Source organism: Pollachius pollachius (assembly GCF_949987615.1).
Source record: "Pollachius pollachius genome assembly, chromosome: 17".
In the NCBI taxonomy this organism is placed as follows: Eukaryota; Metazoa; Chordata; class Actinopteri; order Gadiformes; family Gadidae; genus Pollachius; species Pollachius pollachius.
Genome location: NC_136950.1, coordinates 18,171,315 through 18,187,111, shown reverse-complemented (window position 1 = coordinate 18,187,111; position 15,797 = coordinate 18,171,315). Strand labels below are relative to the sequence as shown.

At 46.3% G+C, this 15,797-nt stretch overlaps 2 protein-coding genes across 2 annotated transcripts in view; one reads left to right on the top strand and one right to left on the bottom strand.

Annotated features, from left to right (window-relative positions):
* Nucleotides 1–1,179: 1,179 nt before the first annotated feature.
* Nucleotides 1,180–8,622, top strand: arhgap28 (Rho GTPase activating protein 28; the record flags this gene model as incomplete). The annotated part of the gene is made up of 11 exons (XM_079754649.1): nucleotides 1,180–1,264; nucleotides 1,365–1,576; nucleotides 3,660–3,831; nucleotides 4,496–4,587; nucleotides 5,281–5,358; nucleotides 5,692–5,851; nucleotides 6,235–6,317; nucleotides 6,437–6,649; nucleotides 7,142–7,240; nucleotides 7,878–8,005; nucleotides 8,577–8,622. 11 exons carry the CDS (start codon nucleotides 1,180–1,182, stop codon nucleotides 8,620–8,622), a joined length of 1,368 nt encoding a protein of 455 aa, XP_079610775.1.
* Nucleotides 8,623–11,301: 2,679 nt separating this feature from the next.
* The window catches only part of lama1 (laminin, alpha 1), a gene marked incomplete at both ends in the record, with an annotated part of 37,867 nt that continues 33,371 nt past the window's right edge, over nucleotides 11,302–15,797 (bottom strand). Inside the window, 10 exons of the mRNA XM_079754648.1 lie at nucleotides 11,302–11,471; nucleotides 11,773–11,983; nucleotides 12,343–12,476; nucleotides 12,713–12,860; nucleotides 13,339–13,488; nucleotides 13,700–13,889; nucleotides 14,010–14,116; nucleotides 14,493–14,676; nucleotides 15,386–15,534; nucleotides 15,663–15,797. The exon at nucleotides 15,663–15,797 is cut by the window's right edge and continues 15 nt beyond it. Of these exons, the coding sequence (XP_079610774.1) occupies nucleotides 11,302–11,471; nucleotides 11,773–11,983; nucleotides 12,343–12,476; nucleotides 12,713–12,860; nucleotides 13,339–13,488; nucleotides 13,700–13,889; nucleotides 14,010–14,116; nucleotides 14,493–14,676; nucleotides 15,386–15,534; nucleotides 15,663–15,797 (1,578 nt within the window). The remainder of the gene's footprint in view (nucleotides 11,472–11,772; nucleotides 11,984–12,342; nucleotides 12,477–12,712; nucleotides 12,861–13,338; nucleotides 13,489–13,699; nucleotides 13,890–14,009; nucleotides 14,117–14,492; nucleotides 14,677–15,385; nucleotides 15,535–15,662) is intronic.

The following is a 15,797-nucleotide window of genomic DNA, read 5'->3' as shown; positions in this document are numbered from 1 at the left end:
AGTTATGAGTTTTGTCAGAGGATAGCTGATCAGTAGAGAGCAGATGACTGTTTATTGTCTTCATGCTGATTGGTCAATTCTCTAGACCCTCCCATTTGCTTTCTCAGTGTTTTCTCTCTCTCTCTCCTCCTCCTCTCTCTCCCTCTCTCCCTCTCTCTCTCTGTGTGGTTTCAGACCTGTCTCAGATCAAGGATATAGCTTCGTGTGTCTCTCTCATCTGTTAGTAAGTGTGTGTAAATATATGTGTTTGTGTGTGTCTGCATTTTTGTGTGTTTGTGTGTGTGCATATGTGTGTTTGTCTCTGTGTGTGTGTGTGTGTTTGTGTGTGTGTGTGTGTGTGTGTGTGAGAGAGAGTGTGTGTTAATATGTGTTCAAGTGTGTGTGTATCTGTTAGTAAGTGTTCTTATTTGTGGGTCTGTTCCTGAGTTTGTATTAAGTGTATGAGTGTGTGTGCGTGTGCATGTGCATGTGTGTGTGTGTGTGTGTGTGTTCTTCAGCTCAACAGGGTTGTTTGATGCTCCAACTGCTGTAGGTAAGTCTACTTTAATAAATTAACAGACAGACAGATGGAGACAGACAAACAGGGAGAGACAAACAGAGAGAAACAGACACACAGAAAGACAGACACACAGAGAGAGAGAGCGAGAGAGAGAGAGAGAGAGAGAAGGAGAGGGAGAGAGGAAGAGATGCATTAGGCTGAAGGGAATGCAATGCTAAGTGCTACATGCTACATGCTACATAAGGGTTCATTATGGAGCAGAGACAGAGGTGCATTAGAGGTCCTCTACGGCCTCCTCAGGGAACGCAAACCATTAGAGGAAGGTTCCTCCATTACCTCTCACACATACACACAAACAGACACGCACACACACACACCTACACGCACGCACACTGAGACACATACACATGCAAACTCTCAGACACGCACACACTCACACACGCACACACACACACACACACAAACACACACACAAAGACACACTCTTTCACACACAAACACACACACACACACATACACATACATACACACACACCTCATGCATGCAAACACACATAAACACATGCACACTTTCACACACGCGCACACAGACCGAAACACACACACACACACTTAAACAGGAAGCAAGACAGGACGTTGTCATCACCCCTCTCCCCTCTACGGACCAGAATTCTGTTGTCATGGAGACGTACTGGAGGGAGGTGCAGAACATAAAGGATGAAGAGGAAGAGAGGGAGGAAGAGGAGGAAGAGGCCTGTCTGGACGGTACAAACACACAAAAACATTATGCACACGCAAACATTATACACACACACACACACACACACACAAAGGGTGTGTGTGACTGGGTCTCTCCTGGTTTCAGAGGCGGAGCTAGAGGAGGCGTGGCTATCAGAGGCGGGGCTGTCGTCCCTGGTTACGGGCTCAGCTACAGAGGACGGGCCTGCGGACGCGCTGCTGTCCACGTTGACCCGGCAACAGGTTGCCACGGTGACACAGAGGCTGGAGAATTACAAGCAGACGCTGAGGAAGAAAAACAGACCGGCGCCCACACACGTCCAGGACATCTTCACCGCGGTAACGCACACCAGACGGTCACCGCGGTTACACACACCACGGTTACGCACAGCAGGTCACTATGGTAACGCCCACCAGACGTTCACCATGGTAACAGCCAACAGATGTTCACTATGGTAGCGCACACCAGCCGGTCACTATGGTAGCGCACACCAGCCGCTCACTATGGTAATGCACACCAGACATTCATCATGATAACACCAAGACATTCACCATGGTAGAACACACCAAACATTTGCAATGGTAACACACCATATATTCACCAGGGTCGCACACACTCGATATCGATGACGATGATGATGATGATAGTGGTGATGAAGATTATGATTGATGACCTGTTAGTGCAGATCTCTCCCGGACCCCCTGACTCCGCCCCTCCCAGGTTCCACAGAACCACCAAGACCATCCATAAACCCAGAGGTAACTCTATATACATATATATATATATGTGTATATGCCTACTATACTGTATATCTATAATAAACATTAAACACAGACTTTGCAGGCCTACTATGATGTATATATTATAATATTTTGTGTGTGTGTCTGTATGTGTGTATGTGTGTGTGTGTGTGTGTGTGTGTGTGTGTGTCTGTGTGTGTGTTTTCAGTGCGTCCTTCCGTTCCAAATTTCCAACCATCTGAGGAGGAACTGTCTGAATATCTTCCAGATCCACACACACACTCTCCTACACACTCTCCTACACACACACACTCTCCTCCACACACACACTCTCCTACACACACGCATTCTACTACACACTCTCCTACTCACTGTCCCACACACACACACTCTCATACACACACGCCTACCGACGTACACACAGACACTACAACACACACACAGTCCCCTGCGCACACAGACAATTCAACGCACTCACATACAGACACAAAAACACAAACCCTGCTACCGACACACACAGCCCACAGCCACCAGGACACGAAGCAGCCAGTGGAAGCTGATTGGCTGGTGTCAGAGCTGCCCTTCTCAGAGGGCGTGTCTAACCACAAAAGGGGCGTTGCCTCCCAACATCTCCACGGAAACACTGACCTTCTAGTGAGCACTTCCTGTTTCCCAGCAAATGGTCTGAAAGTATTCATCATTTTTCAAAAGTGTGTTACTAATGTAACCAATAGTTAACTATACTTGCTAGTTATGTAAGTATAGTTACTTGCGGTGCTTTGTGTTATGTAAGGGATAATGCCCTACGAGGTGTCCATTATCAGGAATTAATTGACGCTTCCGATGCACGTCTGTATACCACGGTCACTTGCCAAAGAAAATAAATTAAGACCATTTATATTTTCATGCGTTTTACAATCCAAATATAAAGTTTTTCACAAGCCATAACTTTGTTTCCCTGGTAACGCCTGAGGGTTTGACTAATTCCTGGAGCAACCATTACCCTCCCGTAAGGTTCTTCGTAAATAGGATAGACCTTAGCTACGACTTGGCAACGGGAGGTATTCTAGTCCGCTCAGCTAAGAGCCAGAGAGCTAACGTTATGCATTGTACATATTTATAATTCGTCCCAGCCTTTACACCACAGGTACTCTAGGGTCTATAGCATATAACCGCCTTTTCTGATTACAGTTTAATTATTTTTTAACAATTTACCAGCTCTCGTTTTGAAGACGGAACAGACAATTTGATTGGAACTACTTAGCAGGTGTCCGTATAGCAGGAGTTAATGCACACCCTGCAGCCAATCAGAATCGAGCATTCCCCCAGACCGTGGTATAATGTATGTTACTTTGTGTTTCTTGTGGTACTTTGTGTTACGCTGTTACATTGTGTCACTTTGTGTTACTTTGTATGAATTTGTTATTTGAGTTACTTTGTGTCACCTTGTGTTACTTTGTGTTGCTTTGTATGACTTTGTCATTTGAGTTACTCTGTGTTCCTTTGTGCTTTTTTGTGTTACTCTGTTACTTTGTTTATTTTTGTGTTTCTTGTGGTACTTTGTGTAACTTTGTGTTTCTTGTGGTACTTTGTGTTACTATGTGTTGATCTGTGTCACTCTGTGTTACTTTGTGTTACTTTGTGTTACCTTGTGTTACTTTGTGTGTCTTGTGGTCTGCAGGTCATCCAGCTGCCCAGCTCCAGGGGGGTTCTGGTGCGAGTGGAGGACCTGTCCCCAGCAGACGTCACCCAGCTGGGCTTCATCTCCCTCATAGAGCTCTCTACCTTCCTGAGCTCCCTGGGGGTCCAGACCCCCAAGACTAAGACCCACCGACACAGAGCACCAGGCAAGGGTGAGGAGGGGGAGGGGGAGGGGGAGGGGGAGGAAGAGGAGGTGGGGGAAGAGGAGGAGGAGGAGGAGGGGGGAGGGGGAAGAGGAGGAGGGGAGGAGAGGGGGAGGAGGGGGGAGGGGGAGGAGGAGGGGGAAGAGGAGGAGGAGGAGGAGGAGGAGGGGGGAGGGGGAAGAGGAGGAGGGGAGGAGAGGGGGAGGAGGGGGGAGGAGGGGGGAGGAGGGGGGAGGGGGAGGGGGAAGAGGAGGAGGAGGAGGGGGAGGAGGAGGAAGGGGGGAGGAGGAGGGGGAGGGGGAGGAGGAGGAGGAAGGGGGAGGAGGAGGGGGAGGGGGAGGAGGAGGAGGAAGGGGGAGGAGGAGGGGGAGGGGGAGGAGGAGGAGGAGAAGGAGGAGGGGGAGGAGGAGAAGGAGGGGGGGGGGGAGGAGGAGGAGGAGGAGGAAGGGGGGAGGAGGAGGAGGAGAAGAGTTGGAGGTGAGGTAGAGGAGGAGGAGGAGCATGTCTGTCTCTCTACCTGTGTGTCTCGGTTCTTTCGCTCGCTTGCTGTCTGTCTGTCTGTCTGTCTGTCTGTCTGTCTGTCTGTCTGTCTGTCTGTCTGTCTGTCTGTCTGTCTGTCTGTCTGTCTGTCTGACTGTTTACCTATCCGTCTCTCTACCTGTCTCTCTATCAGACAGCGGTGTGTTTGGAGTTCCGTTGCCATCTCTCTTGGAGAGAGACAGGAAGCTTTACTCAGGAGAGACAGTTCCAGCTGTCTTTAGAAAGGTAAACAATCAATACTGCATGGAATAAACGTTACCGTATTTACTGTAACAAACTATACCGTATTTACTATAACAAACTATACCGTATTTACTATAATAAACGATACCGTATTTACTATTATAAACGATACTGTATTTACTATAACAAACTATACCGTATTTACTATAATAAACGTTACCGTATTTACTATAACAAACTATACCGTATTTACTATAATAAACGTTACCGTATTTACTATAACAAACTATACCGTATTTAATATAATAAACGTTAGCGTATTTGTTATGATAAACTATACCGTATTTACTATTATAAACTATACCGTATTTACTATAACAAACTATACCGTATTTACTATAATGAACTATACCATATCTAGTATAATAATCGATACCATATTTACTTTCATAAACTATACAATATTTACTTAATAAACTGTACAATATTAACTATAATAAACAATACTGTATTTCTTTTGACAAACTATAATTTATTTAATATAATAAACTATACCATATTTAGTATAATATACTATACCGTAGTTTAGCATAATCAACTATACAGTATTTAATCTAAGAAGTAATACAACATTGAATAATAAACTAGACAGTATATAATAGAACTAACGTGTGTATGTGTTTGTGTGGGTGGGTTTGCGTGTGTTTGTGTGTGTGTGGGTGTGCGTGTGTGTAGCTGCTGTGTATTCTAGAACAGACCGGTCTGGACACGGAGGGGATTCTGAGGGTCCCGGGATCAGCTGCTAGACTGAAGGTAGCTGGCTTCTGATTGGTCGACTTGTTACCGAGATACTGCCCTTTCCTGGTTTCCATTATTATTGTATTGTGTGTTAGTGTACATTTGTGTGTGTGTGTGTGTGTGTGTGCGTGCGTGCATGTGCGTGCATGTGTTCTTACGTGTGTGTGTACCCGTGTGTGTGTGTCTGTGTGTTTGTGTTTGTCTGTGTGTGCATGTCTGTGTATGTGTGTGTTTGTGTGTGTGTATGTATGCACGTGTGTGTGTGTGTGTGTGTGTGTGTGTGTGTGTGTGTGTGTGTGTGTGTGTGTGTGTGTGTGTGTGTGTGTGTGTGTGTGTGTGTGTGTGTAGTTCCTGCGCAGGGAGCTGGACAAGAAGTTCTCAGCGGGGCAGTTTGATTGGTCGACGGTGAGGCCGCAGGAAGCTTCCGGGCTGATGAAGATGTTCCTCAGAGACCTCCCCTCCCCCCTCCTGACCTCCATGCACCTCCCGGCCTACACCGCCCTGCTGGGTACACACACACACACACACACACACACACACACACACGCACACACGCATACATGCACAAACATGCACATGCACACGCACACACAGACAAACACATACGTGCACACACACACTTATCAAGACTCCCATTTCAGGAATGTGGAAACTTTCAATTGAAAACACTGTAAGCAGTCTCTCTCTCTCTCTCTCTCTCTCTCTCTCTCTCTCTCTCTCTCTCTCTCTCTCTCTCTCTCTCTCTCTCTCTCTCTCTCTCTCTCTCTCTCTCTCTCTCTCTCTCTCTCTCTCTCTCTCTCTCTCTCTCTCTCTCTCTCTCTCTCTCTCTCTCTCTCTCTCTCTCTCTCTCTCTCTCTCTCTCTCTCTCTCTCTCTCTCTCTCTCTCTCCAGGTATACCCTCTCAGGTGCACCAGGTTCAAGCTCTCCATCTTCTCACTCTGCTGCTACCTGAAGCTAACAGACACCTGCTGAAGGTACACACACACACACACACACAAACACACACACGCACGCACGCACGCACGCACACACACTCTGCTTCTACCTTAAACTAGCAGACACCTGTTGTGTCCGTCCACCTGTCCGTCCCCAGGTGCTGCTGTCCTTCCTCAGTGAGGTCGTGTCCCACCAGGAAAAGAACAGGATGTCCCTGTGGAACGTTTCCATGGTGATAGCACCCAACCTCTTCCCCAGCCGCCACGGAAACAAGCGCACCGTCGCCCAGCAACAGCAGGAGATGGAGGAGGCTGTAGGCGCCGCTCACCTGGTCCAGCTTCTGGTCGCCCACCGAGACCTGCTGTGGACGGTAACCATGGCGACCACTGTACACCTGGCAACATCCTAGCAACCCATGAAAACACGTCAGCACTGAACTCGCTTCCTGCTGCTGCTTGCTACGCGTCCTGATAGTTTGTAATGTCGTTCTTTTTGGTTTATTCGCCATTGCTGCTTTTTTTGTTCCTATCAACTGTGTGGCGGCTTTCGACGCATTTCAATTTGCGTGGAGTCGCTCCGACCAGAGCGGGAGACCTTCTGATGCGCTCATGACTTTAATAACTTTAAATAAAGTTTATTAACTCAGGGGGAACCAAGTTATACATTATCGGTGATGTCCACTTCAACGTTCACAGTCATGTTCGACGATTCATGATCTAATCTTTAAACCGCACGACCTGTTCGGCTTCTGCTTTCATGTACTCTAGTTACATTTTATGAATTATAAACGTGACTTAACACGCACACACACAAAGACACAGACAGACGGTAGGAGAAACTGGGCCCTTCCTCCCCGGTGCAGGTGCCGTGCTTCCTGCTGTCCCAGGTGAGACAGGTGAACCAGGTGACCCGCCACAAGAAAGGTCTGAAGAAGAGGCAGGACAAGAGCAACAAGAACCAGGTGAGAAGACCCAGACCTACCCTGAACCTAACCCTAAAGGTACAGACTCAACCCTAACCTGACTCTTAAGGTACAGACTCAAGACCCAACCCTACCCTGACTCTAAAGGTACAGACTCAAGCCCCAACCCTACCCTGACTCTAAAGGTACAGACTCAAGACCCAACCCTACCCTGACTCTAAAGGTACAGACTCAAGACCCAACCCTACCCTGACTCTAAAGGTACAGACTCAAGACCCAACCCTACCCTGACTCTAAAGGTACAGACTCAAGACCCAACCCAACCCTGACTCTAAAGGTACAGACTCAAGACCCAACCCTACCCTGACTCTAAAGGTACAGACTCAACCCTACCCTGACTCTTAAGGTACAGACTCAAGACCCAACCCTACCCTGACTCTAAAGGTACAGACTCAAGACCCAACCTTACCCTGACTCTAAATGTACAGACTCAAGACCCAACCCTATCCTGACTCTTAAGGTACAGACTCATAGCTACAGAGAAAGGTACAGACTCATAGCCCTAGAGAAATGTACAGATTCCTAGCTAGAGATAAAGGTACAGACTCATGGCTATAGAGAAAGGTACAGACCCCTAGCTACAGAGAAAGGTACAGATGTCCCGTATTCTCTCCAGGTGCCCAGTCTGTGGGAGGGGGTGATCCGAGTTCATGCCCCCCTACATTCCAAGGTTTCCATGGCGGTACAACTGGATGGACACACCAGGGCCAAGGACGTCATCGCCCGCTTCCAATACGAGAACAGGTACACACGAATCAATATGACAACAGGGACACGCACAACAATATGACAACAGGTACACACAACTATAGGAGAACAGGTACACACAACTATAGGAGAACAGGTACACGCACAACAATATGAGAACAGGTACATATACTCAACAATATGATAACAGGTACACACACATCAATATGAGAAGGATTGAGCAGATTGTGTGTGTATCATTCTTACAGGACGGGTTATGAGGACGTCAATTGTTTGTTCGAAGTTGGAGGAAACATTGGTGAGTTCTCAATTCACTCAATTACAAATGTTGTTTGTTTACACATTATTTATATATCTACCTGTCTGTCTCCCTACCTGCCTGTCTGTCTCTCTCTTTGTCTGTCTGTCTGTCGGCCTACGTTTCTATATTTCTGTCTGCCTGCCTACTTGTCTGCCTACCTGTGTGTCTTTCTGCCTACCTTTCTGTCTGTGTCTGTCCACCTACCTGTCTGTGTGTCTGTCTGCCTACCTGTCTGTCTGCAGGAGAAAGGTGTCTCCACCCAGACACTGTGCTGATGGACGTCCACCTGGTGAATCCTTCCTGTAGCTGGCTGCTAAAACCTCGACCACAGGCCTCCCAGCATTGGGCCTAAGGGCTAATGCTACCGCTACTAGCATTACTGTACTAGTGTTACCACTGGGCCTAAGGGCTAATGCTACCGCTACTAGCATTACTGTACTAGTGTTACCACTGGGCCTGAGGGCTAATGCTACCGCTACTAGCATTACTGTACTAGTGTTACCACTGGGCCTGAGGGCTAATGCTACCGCTACTAGCATTACTGTACTAGTGTTACCACTGGGCCTGAGGGCTAATGCTACCGCTACTAGCATTACTGTACTAGTGTTACCACTGGGCCTGAGGGCTAATGCTACCGCTACTAGCATTACTGTACTAGTGTTACCACTGGGCCTGAGGGCTAATGCTACCGCTACTAGCATTACTGTACTAGTGTTACCACTGGGCCTGAGGGCTAATGCTACCGCTACTAGCATTACTGTACTAGTGTTACCACTGGGCCTGAGGGCTAATGCTACCGCTACTAGCATTACTGTACTAGTGTTACCACTGGGCCTGAGGGCTAATGCTACCGCTACTAGCATTACTGTACTTGTGTTACCACTGGGCCTGAGGGCTAATGCTACCGCTACTAGCATTACTGTACTAGTGTTACCACTGGGCCTGAGGGCTAATGCTACCACTACTAGCATTACTGTACTAGTGTTACCACTGGGCCTGAGGGCTAATGCTACTGCTACTAGCATTACTGTACTAGTGTTACCACTGGGCCTGAGGGCTAATGCTATCACTACTAGCATTACTGTACTAGTGTTACCACTGGGCCTGAGGGCTAATGCTACTGCTACTAGCATTACTGTACTAGTGTTACCGCTGGGCCTGAGGGCTAATGCTACCGCTACTAGCATTACTGTACTAGTGTTACCACTGGGCCTGAGGGCTAATGCTACCACTGCTAGCATTACTGTACTAGTGTTACCACTGGGCCTGAGGGCTAATGCTACCGCTACTAGCATTACTGTACTAGTGTTACCACTGGGCCTGAGGGCTAATGCTACCGCTACTAGCATTACTGTACTAGTGTTACCACTGGTCCTAATGCTACCGCTACTAGTATTACTACTACTACTGCTACTAGTATTACTGTACTAGTGTTACCGCTGGGCCTGAGGGCTAACACTACAGCTGCTAGTATTACTACTACAATGGCAAAAAATAGTATTACTTATACCACGGCTACTAGTATTACTACTATTACGGCTAAAACAAGTATTAATACTACTTCTAGTAGTATTACTACTTCTACTAGTAGTATTATTAATACCATGGCTACGGGTATTAAAATACTACTACTAGTATGAATACTACTAATTACTACTACTACTGCAGGTATTAATGATACTACTGATAAAACTAGTATTACTACTGCCACTACTGGTATTACTTGAGTAGTATTACTGCTACTAGTGGTATTACTACAAATAGTTACTTCTACTACTGCTAGTATTACTACTACTGCTGCCTTATAATACTAGTATAACTACTACTACTGCTACTACTAGTATTACTTCTGCTAATACTAGTATTAGTACTGCTACTAGCATTACTAGTACTAATACTATGAATATTAGTACTAGTGTTTCTATCTAGCACCACAGTATTACGACTACTATTATGACTATTTGTACTACAGTATTTCTACTACTACTAGTAGTACTTCTATGTATATTAGTACTACACTATAGCACAATAAGAATAGTTTCAATGCATTCCAGCCTGATAAATACTTGATTATATATATTGCAGTCCCTTTACATGTCTTATAGATTAAGAACAATAAGCAGCATGTACAATAATTACAATAAATACAATTAAAACAGGAGTCTTTTAAATCAGGTTAAAAGGTAACCTTTATGTGAATTATGAATGCTACGACTTTTATACTTATAGATCATTCGTTTGATCATAATTCATATATTTTATTTAAAAATTAATTAATTTGAGCAAGATGTCTGCCATGAATTTCTAACATCTTCTTGTATGACATGTTAACCTTTTTGGAAGTTTAATTTTAAACTATAATAAATATATATATGAACAGAAGTTGAGTGTTTGGAATAAGTATAAGGGTCAAGCTGTGGAACTTTTTCTATCTTACAACTTTATCTGCTGTTTTCAATGTGTTTAAAACGTCACTGAGATCCATCACATTGGGGCGTGTCCATTGGTGGACTGTACCAAGAAGGGCTGAAGGTAGGGGAGTTGTGGTGGACTATACCAAGTGAGGTGGGAATGAGGGGGAATGGTGGTTGACTGTACCAAGTGAGGCTGGAAGTAGGGCACCATAAACTAAGAAATGAAATGTATTTATTAGGAACAACGCTGTATTCGATTAATTTACAGACACATTTTCATCATGTGCAAGGAAAAATAGAATTGATGTGAGAAACCTCTATCAAATGGTTTAATCTTCGTCAAACATTGTTAATTCTCTTGAGTCATTAAAAAAAGCAAAAATACAGGTTTCAACTAAAACATTCAGCTGAAGCTAATCGAAGCAAAAGCTAATATAGCATATAGCCAGTAGCTAACAACACTAATGAAGCCATAAGTGTGAACTAAGAGGACTCTCTGTGTGTGTGTGTGTGTGTGTGTGTGTGTGTGTGTGTGTGTGTGTGTGTGTGTGTGTGTGTGTGTGTGTGTGTGTGTGTGTGTGTGTGTGTGTGTGTGTGTGTGTGTTGACCAATAGGAATCAGGCAGCGTGTGGCTGGGCAGCGGGGCAGGAGTTGGGCGTTACCCCTGACAGGAAAGAGGCGGAGCTCAGGTCCAGAAGCTTGGTCACATGGCCCTTAACGAGTTTCACCTCCTTCATGCAGCCTCTTAACGAGGTCCTTGATGACAGGCTGTTCTGTTTTACCGCACCTAGGCGAGAGAGAGGACAATTTAGTAATGGCCCGTGTGTGTGTGTGTGTGTGTGTGTGTGTGTGTGTGTGTGTGTGTGAGATTCAAGGATGGTTGTGAGTGTGTCTGTGGTGCTTGGTTGTGTGTGTGTGTGTGTGTGTGTGTGTGTGTGTGTGTGTGTGTGTGTGTGTGTGTGTGTGTGATGCACGGGTGTGTGGATGATGTGTGGGTAGAAGTGTGTTTGTGATGCATGTGTGTGTGTGTGTGTGTGTGTGTGTGTGTGATGCATGTGTGTGTGTGTGTGCTTGCGTGCGTGTCTCACTTGGATATCCTCCCAGATACACGGGGTTGTTGGTCTCAGCAGAGGTGGATTGTGGGTAGGGGTTTTGGGTGCTGGAGGTTTGTCCGTCCACAATGAGCAGCAGGCTGTTCTTACTCTTCTTGGCCACCAGGTGGTGCCAGAGGCCGTCACACACCCCAGAGGCCGACTCCACAGACACACGGCCCGCCCCGTTGTTCACATGGAACACCACCTGAACACACCACGGCAGGTCGGGTCACATTACGTTGGATTAGGGTTGGTTCAGGTTAGATTAGGTTCAATACAATTACATTATAATGGATTAATTTGGTTTATATTAGATTAAGTTCAATACAATGACATTATATTACATTAGGTTAGATAGGTTCAATCAAATTAGATTTTATTATATTGGGTTAAGTTTAGAAACTATTTTATTATTTTGGGTTAGTTCAGAATATATTAGATTGGGTTAGTTCAGATTATATTAGATTGGGTAAATTCAGATTATATTATAATGCGTTTGGTTAGCTCAGATAGATCATAATAGGTTGGATTAGATCAGATCAGATTAGATGTCTTGTACTCAACCTTTCTGTTGATGATCTCCAGACCAATCGCGTCCACCTTGGAGCTGCTGATGCCCAGTAACACAGCTTCTGATTGGCCGGTCCGGAACTCCAGAGACACCGACATGTCGGAGCCAACCTTATATCCCTCAGGCACTGATAGACACACACATAGTGGAAGGACGTTAACACACACACACACACACAATAAAAGGACATTAGCAAACACACACACACAGACACAACGGAAGGACGTTAGCACACAAACCCCCCCCCCCACACAAACACACACACAAATTACTCTTATCCTAACCCTAACTCACTCACACAATAAGACAAATTTAACACACACACACACACACACACACACAGATACACTAAATTAGACTTACCGAGAGCAGCGTATCCTGTGCCGTTGAAGTAACTTCCTGTCTGTGAGTGTGTGAAACAGGAAGTAGTATTGTGCTGGGAGGCGGGCGTCTCCAAGCGGACCCCGTTAAGGCTGACGGCCTGGACACACCCTGGGAGGCTGTGGGTCACCTGCACAGGTAGACAGACAGGTGGGGAGACAGGTCAGATAGACAGGTAGACAGACAGGTGGGGAGACAGGTCAGATAGACAGGTAGACAGACAGGTGGGGAGACAGGTCAGATAGACAGGTAGACAGACAGGTGGGGAGACAGGTCAAATAGACAGGTAGAGAGACAGATCAGACAGACAGGTAGACAGGTAGAGAGACAGGTAGAGAGACAGGTAGGGAGACACGTCAGATAGACATTTAGGGAGACAGACAGGAAGAGAGACAATGAGATGGACATGTAGGGAGACGGGTCAGATAGACATGTGAGATAGACAGGTAGAGAGGCAGGTGAGAGAGACAGGTAGGGAGACAGGTCAGATAGACAGGTAGACAGAAAGGTACAGACAGACAGGTCGAGACAGGTGAGATAGACAGATAGGTAGAGAGTCAGGTGAGTTACTGGTCTTCCGGGTTTGTGTGTGTGTGTGTTTGACTCACGTTGGAGGTCTTCCAGGTGTGTGTGTGAGCCAGCCCTCCCAGGTAAAAGGTCTTCTCCACGTCCAGCTGGTTGCCCCTCACAGGCACAGGGTCTGACAACACGCCGTCTATCGTCACGGAGACCCAGCGCTTGGCAAACTCCGTCCGCACCTGAGAGGGGGGGGGAGGTTAGTGTGTGTAGCAGAGTGTGTGTGTGTGTGTGTGTGTGTGTGTGTGTGTGTGTGTGTGTGTGTGTGTGTTAGTGTTAGTGTGTGTGTTAGTGTGTGCGCACGTGCGTGTGTGTATGCGCGGATCGGAGTTTGTGTGTGTGTTTGGTATGTGTGTTTGTGTGTGCGTGCATGTGTGAGTGAGTGTGTTTCACCGTGTGCCACTGTCCATCGTTGACCAGGTGGGCGGAGCTAGCGGAGGCGGGGCCTCGGCCCTGGTCCAGTGTGAAGGTCAGCCTCCCCCCCCTCAGCTGCAGAGTGGCGTAGTCCATGTGGTTGGAGTTGGTCAGCAGGTAGACCAGTCCACTGTCAGCGTGGGTACGCACTGACAGCTTCAGCACAAAGCTACACACACACACACACACACAGGATGTTACTAACTGTTACTGATCTAATAACGCATCAATGTCAAATCATGATTTGTGACAATTGATTGCGTGTCTGCGTGTGTGTATTAGTGTGTACCTCTTGCGGAAAGTGCTGGGGTTTATATTGAAGGTCATGTGACTGTGTTTGGAAAAACCAAACTGATAGGCTGACGACAGGAAGGTTGGCTCCTCCCCTGAGACACACTGGACCAATCAGAAAACAATCAGCAACAAATTAGAACCAATCATCAGAAACATTGCATCGCTGTTTTTTATGCGTGTGTGTCTATTATGTGTATTATGTTGTATGTGTGTTGTTTAGTATGTGTGTGTAATGAGTCATTTGTAGTATAGTGTGTTGTGTAGTTTGTGAAGTTAGGTTTTATGTGTTTTGTGTAGCATATTGTTTAGCATTGTGTGTGTTATGTACGATGTGACTTATGTGTGTTGTGTAGTATTTGTGTATCATGTAGTGTGTATTATGTGTAATTTGTAGCCTTTATGAAGGATAGGTTGTTGTGTAGTTTGTGTGTAGTATAGTGTTTTGTGTATTTTGTGTGTAGTATAGTGTGTATTGTACCGTGAGTGATTGTGGCGCGAGAGCGTTGAGCTGAGTGGGAGGAGTCACGGCTGAGTGGGAGGGGTTTGGCGTGGGCTCTAGTTCCTGGTCGTCTGGAAGCACCGCCCCCCTGGTCCTCTCCTCCAATAGACAGCTGTCTAGCTGCACCCCGTCGTACCTCAAGGCATCCGATAGGTCCATCAACCTGAAACAGGCAGAAAGAGAAACAGACAGTAAGACAGACGGACGAACAGACAGAAAAGATAGACAGGCAGACAGGAAGGAAGGAACGAACAGACAGACAGACAGGCAGACAGAGAAACAGACATACAGAGGATAGAAAGACAGACAGACAGACAGAAAGAGAAACAGACAGACATACTTGTTGTTGACTATTAGATTCTGGATGCAGCCGCGGAAGGATCTGGAAGCATTCTGTAATCTGATTGGCAGACGGCTCTCCTCTCCTAAGGGAAGCCCACCAATGAAGATAGAGGAGGGCGGCAGAGTGGAGGATCCACCCAATGACAGGGGAGTTGACTCCACATGGTCCTCATCAACCCGGACTGTCAGCATTCTGAGAGGGGCAACACCAAGTTAGTACTGTGTTGATAAAGTACTACAGTATTTACCTAGTACTATGGTATTATGAAAGAAATGGGTTGATAAAGTACCATTATCTAGGTGAGTACTTTGATAATAAAGTACCACAGTACTATCCTAGTACTATGGTATTATGTAAGAAATGGGTTGATAAAGTACCATTATCTAGGTGAGTACTTTGTTAATAAAGTACCACTAGGTTAGTACTGTGTTGATAAAGTTCCACAGTATTATCTATAGTACTATCGATAGTACTGTTGCTATGATGGCATGCTATTCTGCATGTGTGTGGTTTCCATGGAAACACTTACTTCCTGGTCCTAGAGATGATAAGGGAGTGGTCCCGGCCGTCTGTGAACACCACGCTCCGGGGTTTCACCACCACCCGTTGGATAGCTCCGCCCCCCAAGCTAAGCTCCACCCCCACACCGCCCGGAACCAGTTGGACCACCAGGAGGAACTGTGAGCGCACACACACACACAAACAAGCACACACAAGCATATTGTTATGTTTGTTATTCTTATAGTTAATGTTACATAACTACTTGTTCTGTTTCCTGGTTTTAAACTTCAACTCGCCATAGCTACCTTTGCTGTTGGTGTGTTGTTGAAGGCAACCAATAGCAGCCCAGAAGAGTTCCTGGTGGAGAAGGTGAGGAACAGCTCCCCCTGGTGGCCGAGAGACGGAGCAGCCAGCTGCACGTACCCCTCCTTTAACATCGA